This window comes from Schistocerca gregaria, chromosome 3 (assembly GCF_023897955.1).
Source record: "Schistocerca gregaria isolate iqSchGreg1 chromosome 3, iqSchGreg1.2, whole genome shotgun sequence".
NCBI lineage: Eukaryota > Metazoa > Arthropoda > Insecta > Orthoptera > Acrididae > Schistocerca > Schistocerca gregaria.
Window position 1 is genome coordinate 848,700,457 of NC_064922.1, and position 24,084 is coordinate 848,724,540.

General features: G+C 40.4%; 1 protein-coding gene across 1 annotated transcript in view; it reads left to right on the plus strand.

The window, feature by feature from the left end:
• Positions 1–20,907, plus strand: part of LOC126354958 (uncharacterized) — a 38,600-nt gene extending 17,693 nt beyond the window's left edge. The window contains exon 2 of the mRNA XM_050005040.1: positions 20,494–20,907. Within this exon, the coding sequence (XP_049860997.1) occupies positions 20,494–20,579 (86 nt within the window). The 3' untranslated portion in view covers positions 20,580–20,907. The remainder of the gene's footprint in view (positions 1–20,493) is intronic.
• Positions 20,908–24,084: the final 3,177 nt, after the last annotated feature.

The following is a 24,084-nucleotide window of genomic DNA, read 5'->3' on the forward strand; positions in this document are numbered from 1 at the left end:
AGGAATGTTGAAAACTGAAAAATGTGGAACATCAGAGATGCAGACTTTGTCAGGTCCAGCCATGCCCTCTACCTTCTATTATACATAATCTATGTAGCAACACATTTCATGCTGGGGATAGTCTGCTAATTCATTGAAAGCATCTCCACACCTTAACTAAATTGCAATAAAGGGAATGCAGGAGGATAATGAAAACTCTATCAGCCAAAAATGATGATAAAATGAAATAAACCAATCAAATTTTCATTTCATTCCTTCTTTTATTTTTTCATTTTCTGAAGATGTTTTCTGTGTGGAGTAATAAGTAAACACCCTTAATTGAAATGATCAATTCATGTTAGTTTGTTTCTAGGCTTGTGATTGATAATGAAATCAAATAATAAAATGTTAGCTCTAATATATTGTACAATGAATAATAACACAGAAAAAAGAATGATGCAACCACCCATTATATGGATAAACATTTTTTTACAGTCAAGCTTAGCTGTATATCTCTTTTTAGAACTGAAATGCAGTAATGTGTACTTGCCTTAGTTATGCATAATTAACACTGTATTTAATGGGAAACATAATTATATGTAATCATTTATAAGCTAAACCATAACAATCAACAGGGATTTGTTGTTCTCAGCTTGCCAGTGCTGGTCCTAAGTCCAGCACCAATGGCAGGACGTGAAACATGTACTTTAATTGAAACTTTGCAGCAGATTAACATTGTGTGCCAAACATTTGCGAAGGTCCCAGTTTAAAGTTCCAGTCCATCAAACAGTTTTAGTTCACCAAGAAGTTTCAATTAAATGCACACTCTGCTCCAGAGTGAAAACTCTTTCACGTACTTTATTTCATCGCATCTAGCCTCCTATTGTGTCTCAGTTTGATGGCAGATAATTCCAGTGTGTAGCAGACGTCACTTGTGTGGACATTTCCGTACCATGTGAGGCCACACCATATGGCCATTGTGTGCATTAAAGAGTTAAGAATTAGTCTTGATAAGGGACTGCAAAACATCAGCTGTGTAAGAGATTCTACTGACATAAATAACAAAGTTATTTATTAAATGGTGGCTATAAGGCACTGATTTGTGATTAAAGTGAAATCAGCACCAGACTGTTAGTACGAAATGTGAATACATGTGGAGTGACATAGCAGAAGTAAAAGAGATGAAGCGCAGATTGGCAATTGCAAGAAAAGTTTTTTGGAAAGAAAAATTCTGAGGGGACTGACAGACATGGCGAGCTCTGCCCCATGGCAGCATTTTGTTTGTCCAAGCATAAGAAATTTACAGCATCCTCGAGGGAGCTGATGGGGGGGGGGGGGGGTTGTGATTGTATTCTGCTGGCCATTCCAGTGTGTTGTGGTCACTAAAGCCGCTCTGTGAAATTATGAACAGTGTTGGTGGAAGCCGTCATTGGCAGAGACAAACAGCCATTGCACATGAACTTTTCATTTGGAGTGCTAAATTATTTATCAGGAGAGGAAACTATTTGTGCTGTGCAGGGAGCTCTTAAAAATGTAAGTTCCCTTGCTGGGTCCTGCTTGGACTAATGGATAATCTACCCTGATTATGTGTGATCTGTTACTTACTTTTGAACCATTATAGTAACTCTGACTGATAATGAAAAAAGTGCCTACTCATGGACAATCTGTGATGTGAGTTTACACAATGTGAAAGTAAGCTATTTATTTATTCATTTGTGTTTCCATGCAGTAAAATCAAACGAAAAAGACAGCATAGGGCAAAAGCATTAGAACCTGGAAACAGAGATTTTTAGTAGAAGAATTGAAATGTTTTTCGGAAACGGGTGTAGCTTTGCTTCATTTACACAAAGCAAGTCCATTAGCAGTGTGATGGACAGCAGGAGATTCAAATTTCTGTATTCAATCACAGTTTGTTGTAATGTCAAAATTATTTTTCTCTGATTTCTGTAACACAACAACAATAAAAAATTCTTCAGTAGGATAGCAGGACATTCAAACTTTTTCCTCAAATTCCTCCCAGAATCTGGTCAGAAGATTGAAAGGTACAGTATGACTGGGATATTTTGTGGCATGGGTTGTCCTAAAGTTGACAGTACATGAGAATAGTTGTTCCATCATAGGAAAGGAAATTCTTATTACTTTTTTGGCCTACATAAATTTCAGATACCTGTTACCAAGCAAGGCAAATGATTACTGTGGAGACAAATGACAGACCTTTAATGTTTTTGATATCTAGTAAGTAACTTAACAGAAGAATAATCACACAAGAACAGAAGAATAAACACACAAGAAAAGCAATGGTGCTTTTCATCCGAGCACATCTTTATTCATTGTCAAGTTAAGACTAATGTTTATTCTTTGTAAGTGACATGAAAGATGGTGGCATTAACACAAGCCAATTACATTGAAATGATCATGATATCATGTAACATCTGCATTCACACAACATAATAATAATGGACATTCTGGCTTCACATAAATGGCACAGTTTGTAGTGTGACAAGATACTGGAGTTTTCATACTGCTGCATCTATCACCTAAGAGCTTACGGGTGAGATTATAGTAATGTAACATACATTAGAATGATATTATGTGTATTCAAACAATTTTTTGTGCATTGCAATGTTATGTGAAACATATACTTAACATATCTTTATTACTGTTTCACATCGAGTGCACAAGTGACACAACATTCCAGCAGCAGTATCTTCACTGCACAGGCCATAGACACCGAACTGACAACCACCAAAATCACTTTGCCACGAAGAAAAATAATCCTGATCCCACTCCTAATGATCCAACTCCCCAAGACACTATCCAAATTGAACCCTGCCTGCAACAGTTCCGTCCTCCGTCACAGCGGGACCCACCTCCTCTTCCTCAAAATCACCTTCTCCAAACCTTCCAGGAATTTCTCACTTCCAGTCTTGCCTCTCAATCTTTCTTGAAAAACCTACTCCCAACATCACCACAGCCGAAGCCCAGGCTATCCGTGATCTGAAAGCTGACCGATCCATCATCATTCTTCCGGCTGACAAGGGTTCCACGACCGTGGTACTTGATCGTCGGGAGTATGTGGCTGAGGGACTGCGTCAGCTTTCAGACAACTCTACATACAAAGCTTGCCAAGGTAATCCCATTCCTGATGTCCAGGCGGAGCTTCAAGGAATCCTCAGAACCTTAGGCCCCCTACAAAACCTTTCACCTGACTCCATCAAACTCCTGACCCCACCGACACCTCGCACTCCTACCTTCTACCTACTTCCTAAAATTCACAAACCCAAACATCCTGGCCATCCCATTGTAGCTGGTTACCAAGCCCCCACAGAACGTATCTCTGCCTACGTAGATCAACACCTTCAACCCATTACATGCAGTCTCCCATCCTTCATCAAAGACACCAACCACTTTCTCGAACGCCTGGAATCTGTACCCAGTCTGTTACCCCCGGAAACCATCCTTGTAACCATTGATGCCACTTCCCTATACACGAATATCCTGCACGTCCAGGGCCTCGCTGCAATGGAGCACTTCCTTTCACGCCGATCACCTGCCACCCTACCCAAAACCTCTTTCCTCGTCACCTTAGCCAGCTTCATCCTGACCCACAACTTCTTCACTTTTGAAGGCCAGACATACCAACAATTAAAGGGAACAGCCATGGGTACCAGGATGGCCCCCTCGTATGCCAACCTATTTATGGGTCGCTTAGAGGAAGCCTTCTTGGTTACCCAAGCCTGCCAACCCAAAGTTTGGTACAGATTTATTATGACATCTTCATGATCTGGACTCACACTGAAGAAGAACTTCAGAATTTCCTCTCCAACCTCAACTCCTTTGGTTCCATCAGATTCACCTGGTCCTACTCCAAATCCCATGCCAATTTCCTAGACGTTGACCTCCATCTGTCCAATGGCCAGCTTCACACATCCGTCCACATCAAACCCACCAACAAGCAACAGTACCTCCATTATGACAGCTGCCACCCATTCCATATCAAACGGTCCCTTCCCTACAGCCTAGGCCTTCGTGGCAAACGAATCTGCTCCAGTCCTGAATCCCTCGACCATTACACCAACAACCTGAAAACAGCTTTCGCATCCCGCAACTACCCTCCCGACCTGGTACAGAAGAAGATAACCAGAGCCACTTCCTCATCCCCTCAAACCCAGAACCTCTCACAGAAGAACCCCAAAAGTGCCCCACTTGTGACAGAATACTTCCCGGGACTGGATCAGACCTTGAATGTGGCTCTCCAGCAGGGATACGACTTCCTAAAATCCTGCCCCAAAATGAGATCCATCCTTCATGAAATCCTCCCCACTCCACCAAGAGTGTCTTTCCGCCGTCCACCTAACCTTCGTAACCTCTTGGTTCATCCCTATGAAATCCTCAAACCACCTTCCCTACCCTCTGGCTCCTACCCTTGCAACTGCCCCCAGTGTAAAACCTGTCCTATGCACCCTCCCACCACCACCTACTCCAGTCCTGTAACCCGGAAGGTGTACACGATCAAAGGGAGAGCCACGTGTGAAAGCACCCACGTGATTTACCAACTGACCTGCCTGCACTGTGACGCTTTGTATGTGGAAATGACCAGCAACAAACTGTCCATTCGCATGAATGGACACAGGCAGACAGTGTTTTGTTGGTAATGAGGATCACCCTGTGGCTAAACATGCCTTGGTGCATGGCCAGCCCATCTTGGCACAGTGTTACACCGTCCGAGTTATCTGGATACTTCCCACCAACACCAACCTATCCGAACTCCGGAGATGGGAACTCGTCCTTCAGTATATCCTCTCTTCTCGATATCCGCCAGGCCTCAACCTCCGCTAATTTCAAGTTGCCGCCGCTTATACTTCACCTGTCTTTCAACAACTTCTTTGCCTCTGTACTTCCGCCTCGACTGACATCTCTGCCCTTACTTTTTGCCTAAATATGTCTGCTTGTGTCTGTGTATGTGCGGATGGATATGTGTGCGTGTGTGTGTGTGTGTGTGTGTGTGTGTGCGCGCGAGTGTACACTTGTCCTTTTTTTCCCCCTAAGGGAAGTCTTTCCGCTCCCGGGATTGGAATGACTCCTTACCCTCTCCCTTAAAACCCACATCCTTGAGGAAGCAACCATTGGTTGCGAAAGCTAGTAATTCTGTGTGTGTGTTTGTGTGTTTTGTTCTTGTGCCTGTCTGCCGGCGTTTTCCCGCTTGGTAAGCCTTGGAATCTTTGTTTTTAATAAATTAAAAAAACATTTACACAAGCCTTGGCCAAGCCTTTTAATCAGGAAAAGAGGAACACACACCATTCATACACACAAGCAAGTACACTTCCCATACACATGACCGCCAGCAGCTCAGGCCAGACTGCAACTATCACAGGGGATGGACGCACCAATCTGGAAGGGGCAGGGCAGGGGAAGGGGAAGGGATAGTAATGTAGGGGGGGGGGGGGGCAGGGAAGGAGAAATGCTATCTGGCAGAGTGAGTAGATTAAAATGCCAATAGGCACAGTGTTGGGAGGTTGTGGGGCAGTGAGGTGGGAGGAGAAAGGAGCGAAAAAGTGGAGGAGCAGGGAAAGATGGGTAGGAGCATTAGCAGAGGGCAGCAAACAAAGAGGCTGGGAGACAAGAGTGGGGAGGAGATGATAGGACAGAGGGGTGGAAACTATTGAGTGGAGCGTGTGGATACAGTATGTTATGGTAGTTTGATGCCAGGATAATTACAAGAATGGAGAATGTGTTGTACGAATAACTCCAGCAGCACAGTTCAGAAAAGCTGATGGTGAAGTGGAGGATCCGTATGGCTCGGGCAGTGAAGCAGCCATTGAAATCAAGCATGTTATGTTCATCTGCTTGTTGTGCTACACGATGGTCTACTTTGCTCTTGGTCACAGCTTGGTGGTGGCTATTCATGCTTGTGGACAGCTGGGTGGTAGTTGCGCCAATATAAAAAGGTGTGCAGTTATTGCAGCAGGGCTTGTAAATGACATGGCTGCTTTCACAAGTGACCCAGCTCCTGATCAAGTAGGATCAACCTGTGACAGGACTGAAACAGGAAGTGCTGGGTGCAGTGGATCAGGCAGGTTTTGCACCTGGATTTTCCACAGGGATATGATCCATATGGCATGAGGTTGGGATTAATTAAAGTAATTGGGTGACTATCATGTATGTAATGTTGAAAATGTCCATTTTCTTGTCAGTCTTTGTCAAGAACAGACACACCAATTTTATATGCAATATACCTGTGTACGCTGAAAGACATTAATCACTGTAACATTGGGAGTATTTACACGCAAATGATTTTACAACATTTTAAAGGGTATTAGTTTTGTTGAAAAAAATCACGTAGCATTACTTTCTTAAAAAATAAAAAAGGATATTAAAGAAATTTTATGCTGAATGAAAATTTATGAAAATAAAACACAGAGACAGAAGTCCATAAAAAGTTCACAGAAAAAAGGCAGTTTCAGAGATTAAAGGAAATCACTAATGCTACATATTAAAAGGAAGTTTCTTTATTTTGCTTGCACTTTAATGAACCTACAGAAATATAAGCAATATACTAAGTTTTTAAAATATTCATACTAAGAAAATTGTTTTAGCCTACATTCTGGAGCAAGTTATTGTTCTGAGCAAGGTCGTAATATGAAAATCAAGTCTTTATAGTACTACACCTTATAAAGTGTAGATGTTACAAAATCTCACCTAAGGCAGTCCAGGGCCCTGGGTTTAATCTGCAGGATGGATAACACAGGTTGTTGTTGTCTTCAGTCCTGAGACTGGTTTGATGCAACTCTCCATGCTACTCTATCCTGTGCAAGATTCTTCATCTCCCAGTACCTACTGGAGCCTACATCCTTCTGAATCTGCTTAGTGTATTCATCTCTTGGTCTCCCTCTATGATTTTTACCCTCCATACTGCCCTCCAGTACTAAATTGGTGATCTCTTGATGCCTCAGAACATGTCCTGCCAATCGATCCCTTCTTCTAGTCAAGTTGTGCCACAAATTTCTCTTCTCCCCAATTCTATTCAATACTTCCTCATTAGTTATGTGATCTACCCATATAATCTTCAGCATTTTTCTGTAACACCACATTTCAAAAGCTTCTATTCTCTTCTTGTCCAGATTATTTATCGTCCATGTTTCACTTCCATACATGGCTACACTCCATACAAACACTTTCAGAAAGGACTTCCTGACACTTAAATCAATACTCAGTATTAAAAATTTCTCTTCTTCAGAAACGCTTTCCTTGCCATTACCAGTCTACATTTTATATCCTCTTTACTTCGACCATCATCAGTTATTTTGCTCCTCAGCTAGAAAAACTCCTTTACTACCTTAAGTGTCTCATTTCCTAACTAATTCCTCAGCATCACACGGCTTAATTTGACTACATTCCATTATCCTTGTTTTGCTTTTGTTGATGTCCATCTTATACCCTCCTTTCAAGACACTGTTCATTCCGTTCAACTGGTCTTCCAAGTCCTTTGCTGTCTCCGACAGAATTACAATGTCATCAGCGAACCTCAAAGAACTTTTTATTTCTTCTCCATGGATTTTAATACCTATTCTGAACTTTTCTTTTGTTTCCTTTACTGCTTGCTCAATATACAGATTGAATAGCATCAGGGAGAGGCTACAACCCTGTCCCACTCTGTTCCCAACAACTGCTTCCCTTTCATGTCCCTCAACTCTTATAACTACCATCAGCTTTCTGTACAAATTGTAAATAGCCTTTCGCTCACTGTATTTTACCCCTGCCACCTTCAGAATTTGAAAGAGAGTATTTCAGTCAACATTGTCAAAAGCTTTTTCTAAGTTTACAAATGCTAGAAACATAGGTTTGCCTTTCCTCAGCCTTTCTTCTAAGATAAGTCGTAGAGTCAGTATTGCCTCACGTATTCCAACATTTCTATGGAATCCAAACTGATCTTCCCCGAGGTCAGCTTCTACCAGTTTTTCCATTCATCTGCAAAGAATTCGCGTTAGATTTTGCAGCTGTGACTTATTAAACTGATAGTTCGGTAATTTTCGCATCTGTCAACACCTGCTTTCTTTGGGATTGGAATTATTATATTCTTCTTGAAGTCGGAGGGTATTTCACCTTTCTCGTACATCTTGCTCACCAGATGATAGAGTTTTGTCAGGACTGGCTCTCCCAAGGCTGTCAGTAGTTATAATGGAATGTTGTCTACTCCGGGGGCCTTGTTTCAACTTAGGTCTTTCACTGCTCTGTCAAACTCTTCACGCAGTATCATATCTCCCATTTCATCTTCATCTACATCTACATCCTCTTCCATTTCCATAATATTGTCCTCAAGAACATCGCCCCTGTATATACCCTCTATATACTCCTTCCACCTTTCTGCTTTCCCTCCTTTGCTTGGAACTGGGTTTCCATCTGAGCTTTTGATATTCATGCAAGTGGTTCTCTTCTCTCTTTCTCCAAAGGTCTCTTTAATTTTCCTGTAGGCAATATCTATCTTACCCCTTGTGAGATAAGCCTCTACATCCTTACATTTGTCCTCTAGCCATCCCTTATTAGCCATTTTGCACTTCCTGTCGATCTCATTTTTGAGACGTTTGTATTCCTTTTTGCCTGCTTCACTTACTGCATTTTTGTATTTATTAAATTCAGTATCGCTTCTGTTACCCAAGGATTTCTACTAGCCCTCGTCATTTTACCTACTTGATCCTCTGCTGCCTTCACTATTTCATTCCTCAAAGCTACCCATTCTTCTTCTACTGTATTTCTTTCCCCCATTCCTGTCAATTGTTCCCTTACGCTCTCCCTGAAACTCTGTACAACCTCTGGTTCTTTCAGTTTATCCAGGTCCCATCTCCTTAAATTCCCACCTTTTTGCAGTTTCTTCAGTTTTAATCTACAGTTCATAACCAATAGATTGTGGTCAGTGTCCACATCTGCCCCTGGAAATGTCTTACAATTTTAAATCTGGTTCCTAAATCTCTTTCTTACCATTATATAATCTATCTGAAACTTTCTAGTATCTCCAGGGTTCTTCCACGTATACAACCTTCTTTCATGATTCTTAAACCAAGTGTTAGCTATGATTAAGTTATGCTCTGTGCAAAATTCTACCAGGCGGCTTCCTCATTCATTTCTTAGCCCCAATCCATATTCACGTACTATGTTTCCTTCTCTTCCTTTTCCGATTATTGAATTCCAGTCACCCATAACTATTAAATTTTTATCTCCCTTCACTACCTGAATAATTTCTTTTATCTCATCATACATTTCATCAATTTCTTCATCATCTGTAGAGCTAGTTGTCATATGAAATATCAACAAAGTTAATTAAGGCATGTTCTTGTGAGTTTAGTACAATTCTAAGTTACTTGTGTAACCAGTCAATTATAACTGGGACATTTCCTGACTGGCTGAAATATGCAGATGTTAAGCCTCTATTCAAGCAAGGGGATAAAGAGATGCCATCAAACTACAGACCGATTTCACTTTTGCCAGCATTCTTAAAAATTTTAGAAAAAGTAATCTACAGGCAGCTTCTCAACCATCTGACCACAAATAACATATTATCAGGAACACAGTTTGGAATTCTGAAGCGTTCTGATATCGAAAAGGCTATTTACACCTACAGTGAAAATGTACTTAATTCATTAAATAACAAGTTACAGGTATTTTCTGTGATTTATCAAAGGCATTCGATTGTGTAAACCACAACATCCTTTTAAATAAATTAGAATTCTATGGTGTCATGGGCAGTGCTGCAAAATGGTTCAAGTCATACTTCGCTAACAGGAAACAAAGGGTGTCAGTGCAAGGGACTACTGAATTAAGTCATCAGTCATCATCAGAATGGGAAGAAATTACATGTGGTGTCCCACAAGGATCCATCTGAGGGCCATTGCTTTTTCTTGTGTACATTAATGATCTCTCCATCAGTTACACTGCCAGAAGCAGAGTTCATTTTGTTTGCAGATGACACAAGTATTGCAATAAATAGTATGTCGAGTGTAGTTCTAGAAAGATCTGATAATGATATTTTCATGGATATTAATAAATGGTTTAAAGCCAACTGACTGACATTAACCTTTGAAAAGACTCACTATATGCAATTTAGAACCTGTAAGAGCTTTCCACCCAGCATATGCATAAAGTACGAAGAAGAGCAGATAGAAGAGGTTGACAGTCTTAAATTCCTGGGATTACAACTTGATAATAAATTCAGTTGGGAGGAGCACACCACAGAACTGCAGAAACACCTTAACAAATCTGTATTTGCAATTCGAGTGTTAGCAGACATAGACGACATAAAAGTGAAAAAGCTTGCATACTTTGCCGACTTTCATTCCATAATGTCATATGGTATAATATTTTGGGGTAACTCTTCAAGTCAAACAAAAGTTTTCAGAGTCCAAAGGCGTGTAATACGTATTATTTGTGGAGTAAACTCACGGACTTCTTGTAGAAACCTCTTCAAAGAACTGGGTATACTAACTACTGCCTCTCAGTATATTTACTCCTAAATGAAATTTGTCCTAAATAATATATCTCTTTTTCCAACAAACAGCGCAGTTCATACCTACAATACCAGGAACAAAAATGATCTGCACAAGGACTTAAAAGCACTTACTTTAGTTCAAAAAGGGGTCCACTACTCAGGAACCCTCATCTTCAATAATTTGCCAGCAAACATAAAAAATTTAGTTACAAATAGAGATCAGTTTAAAAGGAGCCTGAAAGACTTACTAGTGGCCAACTCCTTCTACTCCATTGACGAATTTTTTAAGAGAAACAAATGATGTGTTGTATATATTTATACTATTAGTATTGTTATTTCAGCTTTAAAAAAATAAAAAATAAAAAATAAAAAAAAGGTGACATGTTCCACATCCACGAGGATCTCCTCAACTCGGATCTATGGAATGAAAAACTAATCTAATCTAATCTAAAATCATAAACTTGTACTACTGTAGTAGGTGTGGGCTTTGTGTCTATCTTGGCCACAATAATGCGTTCGCTATGCTGTTTGTAGTAGCTTACCTGCACTCCTATTTTTTTATTCATTATTAAACCTACTCCTGTATTACCCCTATTTGATTTTGTATTTATAATCCTGTTTTCACCTGACCAGAAGTCTTGTTCCTCCTGCCACCAAACAGAGGCTAGATGAAAATTTGTTTCTCCTGTGACATATTGTTTACAAATGAAGATCACTTTTATGTAAATGGAGAAGTAAATGTAGAGAATCATAGTTACTGGTCAGATGTCAAACTTCACTGGATGCATCTGTGAACAGAGAATCACCTCCTAAGTTTTTCATGTGTGCAGTATAAACTCTTTGATTCTCCACACTCCCTCTGAGCTAAAAAACAAAGCCTAGATACAAACACACTTATCAGTTTTACTCATTGTAATTGACTGTCATGTTTGTGCTTAAGTAAATTGAATTTTCATGTGGCAGTTGATGATACCAAGTCTCTGAATTATGCACTGGAATAATCCCAGAGCATGCTGCAAAAGTTGAGTTTTGCTGAAGAATGATAAAACACTTTTGTGTCAACTGCACCATAGAGAATCACTCGTGAATAACTGCATCACACAACCAATCCTTACCAGGCCAAGTATTGACCTACCAATGGTAAATTTGATCCTTAGTCCATTTGAGGATTCTGGTAGGATAATTCAGTAATGTGGTTCACCCAAGTTGAGAACCAACTTCTCTTGGCCTACATAACCTCATATGAAACTAAATACAGTTGTGTAGTGGCTGCACTTAACAAGCAGATGGCTACAGAAGTACAAGACATCCCAGATTCACCGCCAAAGACTGAAAGATTTGCCTCTAGCAAGCATGCACTTGTTGCAGTCAGAAGCTAAAGGACTTGAAAAGTTGCTCCACACTGAAGAATTCAGTGACTTCACACCATCTCAACTACTTTTTCATCTTTGCATGCTGGTTCACAATGCAATTAATGATGATATTCTGCAGAATATATGGCTGTCGCACTTACCTGCAATTGCACAGAAAATACTCACAATTTGCCGCTGGTGACCTTGATGCTCTTACTTAAACTATGACTGAATAGCCAAGATGTATCCATTGATGGGTCATTGCGACTGCCTCTGTGAAAACAGAGACTTCTCTGGAAGCACTGCAAGGACAAGTAGCTGAACTGTGTAAGCAGCTCGCATCCCTAAAAATAGGACGCCACATACGTGCATCACGATGGCTATGTTCCTCCAGCAGCATACAAGCATTTGTCCACATGCTAATAACACAAAAAATTTGTAACTGAGGCTCGGCAGTGTTGCCCGCCTTGTGACAAGGGAGACACTGCCGGAAATCAGTAGCAGGTGATTCCAAACTGGACAGCTGTTCACCATTCATAACAGAGCACTCTACCAAATTGCAATCTCTCTTTGACACATGTGCTGATATCACAGTTTACCCTTCTTTTCACCATCCATGGCAGAATATCAATGAAAATTACCTGTATACTTTGACTGGATCTACCATCAAGACTTATGGCTACATAAATTTATATCTAAATTTCAATCTACATCATGAATTTGTATGGAGATTTATTGTTGCTAATGTGTTGTAGTCGACTGTTTGAGCAGAATTCTTAGCTTTTTACAGTCTTCACACAGATATTTGCAATCGACATGTGCTTGATTTTGCTTTATTCTGCAACGCAGTTGTCTAGTCATGGGTACCTATGCCATGCCTACCATGCTGGCATCAAAGTGATTGTAGGTGATTTGCCATAAAAATGAATTGCTTCATCAGTTTCTTGAAACCACCTGTCCATTGCCTACTCCGGCACCAGTAAGCCACTCAACAGTACATCATACTGTCACTCTGCCAGGACCACCAGTTCACACAAGACCTCAGGGACTGCATCCGCAAAACCTGAAGTTCTCTTTCAAGTTAGCATATGGGATCTGTTGCCCTCCAGGGTTGAGCCTCACCACTTCTTATTGTCCCCAAGAAGATTAATGGGTGACTATTGTCAGCCTAGTGCCAGAACAATATCTGATCATTATCATGTGCCACATATTGAAAACTTTACTATGCACATTAATTGTTGTTGTTGTTGTCTTCAGTCCTGGGACTGGTTTGATGCAGCTCTCCATGCTACTCTATCCTGTGCAAGCTGCTTCATCTCCCAGTACTTACTGCAACCTACATCCTTCTGAATCTGCTTAGTGTACTCATCTCTCGGTCTCCCTCTACGATTTTTACCCTCCACGCTGCCCTCCAATGCTAAATTTGTGATCCCTTGATGCCTCAAAGTATGTCCTACCAACCGATCCCTTCTTCTAGTCAAGTTGTGCCACAAACTTCTCTTCTCCCCAACCCTATTCAATACCTCCTCATTAGTTACGTGATCTATCCACCTTATCTTCAGTATTCTTCTGTAGCACCACATTTCGAAAGCTTCTATTCTCTTCTTGTCCAAACTAGTTATCGTCCATGTTTCACTTCCATACATGGCTACACTCCAAACAAATACTTTCAGAAACGACTTCCTGACACATAAATCTATATTCGATGTTAACAAATTTCTCTTCTTCAGAAACGCTTTCCTTGCCATTGCCAGTCTACATTTTATATCCTCTCTACTTCGACCATCATCAGTTATTTTACTTCCTAAATAGCAAAACTCCTTTACTACTTTAAGTGTCTCATTTCCTAATCTAATTCCCTCAGCATCACCCGATTTAATTTGACTACATTCCATTATCCTCGTTTTGCTTTTGTTAATGTTCATCTTATATCCTCCTTTCAAGACACCGTCCATTCCGTTCAACTGCTCTTCCAAGTCCTTTGCCGTCTCTGACAGAATTACAATGTCATCAGCGAACCTCAAAGTTTTTACTTCGTCTCCATGAATTTTAATACCTACTCCAAATTTTTCTTTTGTTTCCTTTACTGCTTGCTCAATATACAGATTGAATAACATCGGGGAGAGGCTACAACCCTGTCTCACTCCTTTCCCAACCACTGCTTCCCTTTCATGCCCCTCGACTCTTATTACTGCCATCTGGTTTCTGTACAAATTATAAATAGCCTTTCGCTCCCTGTATTTTACCCCTGCCACCTTTAGAATTTGAAAAAGAGTATTCCAGTCAACATTGTCAAAAGCTGTCTCTAAGTCTACAAATGCTAGAAACGTAGGTCTGCCTTTTCTTAATCTTTCTTCTAAGATAAGTCGTAAGGTCAGTATTGCCTCACGTGTTCCAACATTTCGACGGAATCCAAACTGATCCTCCCCGAGGTCTGCATCTACCAGTTTTTCCATTCGTCTGTAAAGAATTCGCGTTAGTATTTTGCAGCTGTGACTTATTAAACTGATAGTTCGGTAATTTTCACATCTGTCAGCACCTGCTTTCTTTGGGATTGGAATTATTATATTCTTCTTGAAGTCTGAGGGTATTTCGCCTGTCTCATACATCTTGCTCACCAGCTGGTAGAGTTTTGTCAGGACTGGTTGTCCCAAGGCCGTCAGTAGTTCTAATGGAATGTTGTCTACTCCAGGGGCCTTGTTTCGACTCAGGTCTTTCAGTGCTCTGTCAAACTCTTCACGCAGTATCGTATCTCCCATTTCATCTTCATCTACATCCTCTTCTATTTCCATAATATTGTCCTCAAGTACATCGCCCTTGTATAAACCTTCTATATACTCCTTCCACCTTTCTGCCTTCCCTTCTTTGCTTAGAACTGGGCTGCCATCTGAGCTCTTGATATTCATACACGTGGTTCTCTTCTCTCCAAAGGTCTCTTTAATTTTCCTGTAGACAGTATCTGTCTTACCCCTAGTGAGATAAGCCTCTACATCCTTACATTTGTCCTCTAGCCATCCCTGTTTAGCCATTTTGCACTTCCTGTCGATCTTATTTTTGAGACGTTTGTATTCCTTTTTGCCTGCTTCATTTACTGCATTTTTATATTTTCTCCTTTCATCAATTAAATTCAATATTTCTTCTGTTACCCAAGGATTTCTAGCAGCCCTCGTCTTTGTACCTACTTTATCCTCTGCTGCCTTCACTACTACATCCCTCAGAGCTACCCATTCTTCTTCTACTGTATTTCTTTCCCCTATTCCTGTCAATTGTTCCCTTATGCTCTCTCTGAAACTCTGTACAACCTCTGGTTCTTTCAGTTTATCCAGGTCCCATCTCCTTAATTTCCCACATTTTTGCAGTTTCTTCAGTTTTAATCTACAGGTCATAACCAATAGATTGTGGTCAGAGTCCACATCTGCCCCTGGAAATGTCTTACAACTTAAAACCTGGTTCCTAAATCTCTGTCTTACCATTATATAATCTATCTGATACCTTTTAGTATCTCCAGGATTCTTCCACGTATACAACCTTCTTTCATGATTCTTAAACCAAGTGTTAGCTATGATTAAGTTGTGCTCTGTGCAAAATTCTACTAGGCGGCTTCCTCTTTCATTTCTTAGTCCCAATCCATATTCACCTACTATGTTTCCTTCTCTCCCTTTTCCTACACTCGAATTCCAGTCACCCATTACTATTAAATTTTCGTCTCCCTTCACTATCTGAATAATTTCTTTTATTTCATCGTACATTTCTTCAATTTCTTCATCATCTGCAGAGCTAGTTGGCATATAAACTTGTACTACTGTAGTAGGTGTGGGCTTCGTATCTATCTTGGCCACAATAATGCGTTCACTATGCTGTTTGTAGTAGCTTACCCGCATTCCTGTTTTCCTATTCATTAATAAACCTACTCCTGCATTACCCCTATTTGATTTTGTGTTTATAACCCTGTAGTCACCTGACCAGAAGTCTTGTTCCTCCTGCCACCGAACTTCACTAATTCCCACTATATCTAACTTTAACCTATCCATTTCCCTTTTTAAATTTTCTAACCTACCTGCCCGATTAAGGGATCTGACATTCCACGCTCCGATCCGTAGAACGCCAGTTTTCTTTCTCCTGATAACGACATCCTCCTGAGTAGTCCCCGCCCGGAGATCCGAATGGGGGACTATTTTACCTCCGGAATATTTTACCCAAGAGGATGCCATCATCATTTAATCATACAGTAAAGCTGCATGTCCTCAGGAAAAATTACGGCTGTAGCTTCCCCTTGCTTTCAGCCATTCGCAGTACCAGCACAGCAAGGCCGTTTTGGTTAATGTTGCAAGGCCAGATCAGTCAATCATCCAGACTGTTGCCCCTGCAACTACTGAAAAGGCTGCTGCCCCTCCTCAGGAACCACACGTTTGTCTGGCCTCTCAACAGATACCCCTCCGTTGTGGTTGCACCTACGGTACGGCCATCTGTATCGCTGAGGCACGCAAGCCTCCCCACCAACGGCAAGGTCCATGGTTCATGGGGGGAGGGCACATTAATTGTAAGACTGTTTTCCCCATGATTGACCCAGTTTGCACTCTGTTCAGACTTTTTAAATATGGGTGAATGCCATTCATAATGAGTAATGCCACTTAGACTAGAGATTTTTATTCTTATGTTGTGTCTACATTGATGACCTGCTTGTAATGTCATCTAGTGAGACAGATCATCCAGCATACCTGCAACTACTGTTCACTAAACTAAAAGAACACAATTTAGTGATTAACGCATAAAAATGTGTCTTGTGAGTGATTGATGTAAAATTCTCTGGGTATCTTATCAATGCACAAGAAATCTTTCCACCTCAAGACAGAGTAGAAGCTATTTCTGTTTCCTCAGCCCACAGCAACTTGAGAATTACACTGGTTCTTGGACCTGACCAACCTTTATAGATTTTTGGGTGCAATCGTGCACTGTTGAAAGCATATCTCAATAAAATGTTTAAAGGTTTGGCTAAATCTGAAGATGTGCTACAGGTGTCTGTTGCAAAGAAAGCATCCTTGGCCAAAGTAAGCACAGAGAAGTTCCTGACACAGCCAGCAGGGTGGGTGAGTCAGATTGTGGCTACAGACTGAAGCGAAATCTGAAATGTGTGTCATTCATCTCATAACATACAGAATTTCAGAACATAAGTCTGATGTACAGGAGACATGTTAGGTTTGCAATTTACTTATTTAAAATTTGTCAAACTTACAATATTACTTGTTGAAAAATTTATATAAGATTCTTTCTAACGCTGTTTCAGAATTTGCATCTTCTATAACTAGCATAAATTTTTATTTCATTTTAAGGATCCAGCTCAAGGTACCACTTTGTCCTTCATAAAATCTTTCCCTGAGTAGTAGCATCTTTCAGTCGGAAACTTGTTTCTTGAAAATGTTTCTTCATATTCATTGTGTAACATCCTTTTATTTTGTTGTGAAGTTTCATAGCTATACAACACTCACATAGCAGTGAAACATGAGCATACATTTGTCTGATAATTCCCCCTTCCAATTAGTTCATGCTATCTTCTCTTAACATGTGACTACCTCATAGTGAAATGCTTTGTACTTGTAGGTATACAGCACCTGAATAATATGACTGGGAAGCAATAGCATTTTTATGGGTGAGATTCTTTTATGTTAGTCTAGGGTCAACAAGTAACTGGAAGCACTGGTGAATTAGCAAAGACATGCTTAAGATCTTACAAAATAGACATCGCTGGTATATAGACCAGAGCTACCTCAAAATCAGTCTGGGTTTTGTAAAGGAAGAGTGACCAGAGATCAAACTGCCAATAGCCAGTGGATAATGGAGAAGGCAAGAGAGTTGCAGAAAGATTTGTGTCTCTGCTTTATGGATTATGTTAAAGCCTTTGACTGTGATGATCACAATAAACGTTGGGAAGTGCTCAAAAGCATGCGAGAACCAGATCACCTCATATGGAATTTATCCTCTGACCAAGAAGCCACAATGAAAACCATATATGGATAAACTAAGTGGGTCAAGATTCAGACAGCGGTATGGCAAGGCTGCATATTATCACCTTATTTTTTCAATCTGTATGCAGAGCATATTGTTAGGAATGTCAGGTTAGATGAAGAAGAAACTAGAATTAAAATAGCTGAATAAATATAAATAACCTTAGATTTCAGTTGATGCCATACTGATGGCAGGAAGTGAGGAAAAGTTAAAGATTCTCTTACAGAAGGTGAAAGGAGAAAGTGCAATTCTGACTCTATGCTCCGATAAACTAAAGAACACCAATTTCTTCTGGCCTGAATTTTATTCTGCAGACTTTCCAGGTTGAAATCCATTACTCCTATGATGCTATTCAGCCATTTCATTCTCTACTGCCCTCTTCTCCTTGTGCCTTTGATCTTCCCCAGCATTAACGTATCTTTTCCAGAACATCATGTCTTCTCACAGCGTGTCCAAAATAGGTCAGTTTTCATTTGAGTGTCACATCTGTTGCTTTCATTAGAGGTAATGCTGATCTGTTCATTCCCTTTGCAGTCCATGGGACTCTAAGGAATTTCTTCCAATGCCACAATTCAAAGGTGCCTTTCTATGCTGTTCATCCTTTCTTATCATCCAGATTTCATTTCTGTACATCACAACTGGAACACTAGCTAGCCATTACTATATGGATCTTTGTTAAAGCTGTGTTTCTGCTCCTTAAAATATAGTCAAGGTTGGACATTGCTTGTCCGCCAAGTAACAAGTACCTATTGATTTTGTGGCTACAGTCATGGTTAACAACAGAAATCTGAGAGCCAAGATAACTGAACATAGAAACTACCTCCATTGTTTCTCCTCTCATATACCATGAAGCGATAGGGGTAGTTGCCATAATTTTCATTTTCTTGATGTTCAGCATTAGACCAGCCTTTGCACTTGATTCTTTCACCTTCCGTCAGAGGATCTTTAACTCTTCTTCTCTTGCACTTGGTTATATTTATATCCCAGCTATTTTAAATCCAGTTTCTTCTTAATCTAACCTGACATTTCTCATAATGTGCTTTGCATACAGATTGAATAAATAAAGTGACAGTATGCGACCTTGCGAAACTCGTTTCTGAATCTTGACCCACTTAGTTACTCCAATATGGTTTTTCATTGTGGCTTCTTGATCAGAGTATAAATTCCATATGTGGTAAATAAGGTGATCTGTTACTCACACATTTTTGAGTAACACTTTACCATACTCCTTTCTGAATCTTGACCCACCTATTTGGTCCATATGTGGATTTTTATTGCGGTGTCTGGGTTAGAGTATAAATTCCATATTATGTAAATGAGGTGATCTGGTACTCAAATGCTTTTGAGTACTTGCCATAGTTTACTGTTGTTGACACAGTGAAATGCTTTATTGCATAACCCATAAACATATTACTGAAATTCTCTTGCCTTCTTCACAATCCATTGCTGTCAGACTTATGATCTCTGATCACTCTTCCTTTACAGAACCCAGCTTGTTTTCCAAGTAGCTCCGAGTATATGTACCGGTGATGTCTATTTTGTAAGATTTTAAGCATATCTTTGCTAATTAACCAGTGCTTCTAGTTACTTACTGAACATAGTTTAATCATGGTTAGGACTTAGCCACAAATGAAAGAACGTGGTTCTAGAGACCTTTTCAAGTCTCAAACATCTATGATGTACATATGCAGACTGAAGCAATGAATTATAATTTGTACCAAGCTCAGGATTTGAATGCGGCTTACCTGATCACTAGGCAGATGGACTACCCACTACACCACCCTGGCACATTGGTTTTTCACAACCGCATGGACTACACTGCATGCCTCCCTCTTCAGTCTGACTTCCCTTTACCATCTCAGCCCACGCGATGTTCCCCACTCGAACAGAATTTCAGAGCATCTTCAACTGTATTGGAATAGCACATTAGCATCAAACCAAAAGGGGGATTTTGCCTGACACCCAGGCTGAAATGAAACTATATGGTTCCACAGTCCTATTCAAGTCTCAAAAATCTTTGATGTATATCTGCAGAGTGAAGTGTCAAAAGAGAATTTGTACCAAGGATGGGATTCACTCAGTCTCCTGCTCCCTAGACAAATGCACTGACCACTAAGCCACCCTGGCAACTGTCTGCGATGGTGTTCGAGTTTAGGGGGAACACCAAGTTGGCTGAGGCATGGATGGGAACTTGGACTGAGGAGGGAGGCACACTAGGGTAGTCTGTGCAGTTCTGCTAATCCACTGTCCTATGGTGGTGTAGTGGTTAGCGCATCTGGCTTGCAAATGGGAGACCCAAGTTTGAATACCAACCTAGGTACGAATTTTCATTCGTCACTTCAGTCTAAATATATACATCATAGATGTTTGAGACATTTAAAGATCTCTGGAACTATATAGTTTTATTTGATTAATGGCTGGGTTTCATGCAGAATCCCCCATTTTGTTCAATGCTGAGGCACTGTTCATTACAGCTGGAGAGCCTCTGCAGTGCTGTTCAAGTTTAGGGGGAGGAGTGAATGGGAATTTGGATTGAGAAAGGAGGAGTGCTACAGTAGTCTGTACAGCCATGCAAAGTCACTGTGCCAGGGTGACATAGTGGTTAGTGCATCTGTCTGGTGAGCAGGAGACCCAGGTTTAAATCCCGGATGTGGTACAAACTTTCATTCTTCATTTCAGTCTGTATATGTACATCAAAACTGTTCTGGCATAACCACAAGCACCGGAACAAAGAGGAAGAACACAAGATCAGAGAAGGCGGTTAGCTGATGTCGGCCAATAGCCTGCTGATGAGGACCACGCCACAACAGGAGCCTCTGCAAGAAGAGAATATAAGTGCTGCTCCTGCCAGCCTCGGCCGGACGTTAGTGGGCAGTATTTGCAGAGTATTACCACGGCCTAGCAGAGAGTGCTATGATAGCAGTTATTAGTGATCCACAAACTGTGTGTCAAACTTGCATGAACATTATATATAGCAAAGGACTCAGATGTATGTTGTATCTCACCCACTGCTTGTGACACCATTGTTATTTCATAGTTAAATGTTGTCAGTCTGATTCATTGAAATAAAACTACTAATGTTATTTGATTGAATTGTTGTATAGCATTCCGAGAACGCAGCATCCCTCAGGCACCCTGTTGTATAGCATTCCGAGAACGCAGCATCCCTCAGGCACCCTATATGCGACTAGTGGGCAGGACCCCACAAAAACACCACTTATTTACATTTTTCCTCATACCTGTTTGTGCTCAATAATCATTTAACTCTGTAGTTAACGCTACAACAAAAATTGTTGAAGGTTGCAGATGCATGACCCACTTGTCCTGTATCCAGCTACAAGGTATGACAAAGTGTATCCCGCTACAAAGTATGACAAAGCTGCACTATGTTAATGATCATAGTGACATAATTGGGTTATGCAGAACAGACATGTTTATTTAATCTCATAAGTGGCAACAGTTAAAAGCTATACATTTATCATGAAAAATTATGAGTCTACAACTAATATTGAATGTTTTCAATTATTTTTTCCACGTCACTTCCTTCCCAAACCCACCCCCCCTCCCCTAACTACTAGCCATGCTGCACGCGTCTTAACGCAGGGTATATTTTCCTAGTAGTAAGCTATATATGTATAGTTTGGTTCAAAATGCTCCAAGCATTGCAAAGTTAAACTTTGTCACACCTTTCTCGGCCATCCCACTCCTACAAATTCAATTTCATCTGAACTGTCGCCTGTCAGCCTAGCAAACAGAAAAAAACCCGTAGATTTGGTACTAATGTCATTCAGTTTACATTATTTATAGACATTGCCCCCTTCACATCTGCATCCCAGCCCTAATGCTGCTTTAAGTGTTTTACCCCAATGGTAATTATTTTTTCCACAGAGTAAGTCATATATTTGGTTTAAATTGCTTTAGTTGTTCCAGACTTAACAGTAGCAGGACCGAGGGGCCAAATTGGCCCCTTTTCGATCCTTTCACTTGTTTTCTGAGCAAATCGTAAGTTTGACTGACTTGATATTTTGTGACTTTTCATCAGTCATATGAAATATTAATCAACACTTTTGGAGTGTCCTATTTTTATTAGGTTGGGAAATATGAAGCTTACCACCTAGAAGGACAGCGGGGCCAATTTAGCTCCTCCGACATTTCTCTGTGTTTAGAGGCAACTTCTTTGCAATACTGCATATCACATCACATCAACTGTTGTTGAAATATGCGACAACAATGTCATTCAATCTAGCCCTGATTGTTGGTTATTTGACGCAAGGATTTCAGTTATTGTCTGTTGTGACGGTATCTGAGAGTCGTCCCTGCAGTCATCAGCTATAAATAGAAGAAGCGGCTAACAGACGCTGAAACACTAGCAGAACTGAGAAAAATAGAAGATAAAAGTTCAGGTGAAGAATTTGAGTTTTCCGACAGTGATCAGTACAATGAAGAAAGTGTAGTAGTTCCAGTATGTGCAAATGAAGAATGTGATTCATGCAATGAATGTGATGATGTAAATACAGCCCAGGACAGTTTTCCGCTAAATTTAGGGGAAGATGAAGCTTCTACATCCAGCATGCCTTCTGATGTTCCAAATTCTAGCTCTATGAGATCAACAACCTGGACAACATTTGCTTCCCCCGGAAGTCAGTCAAAAACTGATACTAGGCAACCTACTGAATAAAATGAAACAGCAAAAGATGGGACTGTGTGGAAAATTGTACCAGTGGGTTCTAATGCAGGTCAGTAATATTTCTGCTCTTTGTGTAGAGTTTTAGTTTGTAAAATTACAAGAACAGATATACTCAAATAATATCAGTGCATTACACGTTCTAAAAATACTGTTCTTTTTTCATATGTTTTCAGGTCATCTACAAAGTCATAACATTTTGTGGGAGAGCTCAGGACCAACATCATATACTAAAAGGAAAATTCAAAGTGGGAAATTTCTTAGTGCTTGGAGGTTAATTTTCAGTGCTTCCATGATGCACCACATCAAGCACTGTACTGAAGCTGAGGCTAGTCGTCGAACACAAGATGATTCCTGGACAGTAGACACTGAAGAACTGGATGCTTTTGTTGCCATAATGTATGCAAGAGGAGTGTGTGGGGCAAAGTATTTTCCTCTAAAAAGCCTATGGTCAACAGTATGGAGTCCTCTGTTTTTCAGACAAACTATGGGACAAAACAGAGTTATCGAAATAATGAAGTATATGAGGTTTGACACCAAGACCACTAGATCTGAATGCCTCAAGGCTGACAAATTTGCTCTTGTCTCAGATACCTGGAATGCTTTCATAGAAAACAGTGCGTCATGCTATAAAGCAGAACCTTATCTCACAGTTGCTGAACAACTTTTGCTGTCTAAAACAAGATGCCCATTCACACAATATATTGCAAGCAAGTCAGATAAGTTTGGCATAAAATTCTGGTTACTTGTAGGTGTTTCTAGTAAATACATACTGAATGGATTCCCATACACTAGTGCTGATCCCCTTCAACTAGCTGACCAATGCGTAGGTGAAAATTTTGTTCTTAGGCTTATGGGACCATACTTAGGCAAAAGTTTGAATGTCACTACTGACAGTTACTTTATTTCACTAAGCCTTGCACACCGTCTGAGGGCAGTATCCACAACTTTAGTAGGTACTTTGAACCGTAATCGAAGGGAGGTGCCTCCTGCTGCAAAGACCAGAAAACAAACACTCCACTCGACTGTTGTGTATAAAAATGATGATGGAACAACACCAACAGTTTATCAAGGGAAAACAAATAAGAATGTTTTGTTACTGAGCTCACTTCACTCTCACGTATCACTGTCCGATAGTCAGAAGAAGACTCCTGTAAAAGTGCAATTCTACAATGAAACAAAATTTGGGTTCAAATGACAAGAATGTGCTCTACAGAAGCCGGTACAAGAATTTGGCCAATGCATGTATTTTACAACATTCTTGATTTGGCTGCCATAAATTCCTGGGTGTTGTATAAGGAAGTGACTGGTACGCGACTTAGCAGGCGGAAGCATATTTTTGATTTGTGTGAAGAGCTTCAAGCACAGTATGTATCACCAAGACATAAAGAGCCAGACCAGAATCATGCAGACACTAAAGGCAGACCACAGAGGGCAACTAAGAGAGAGAATTGTAAAATCCGTACCTCATGTAAAGGAAACCATACTGCTACTGCTTTTCACAATATGATCAAATAAACATGGCACCAATTTGGCTCTGTCGGTCCTTGTAGGTAGTAGCCTGCTCCTAGTGTTAAACTTCAATA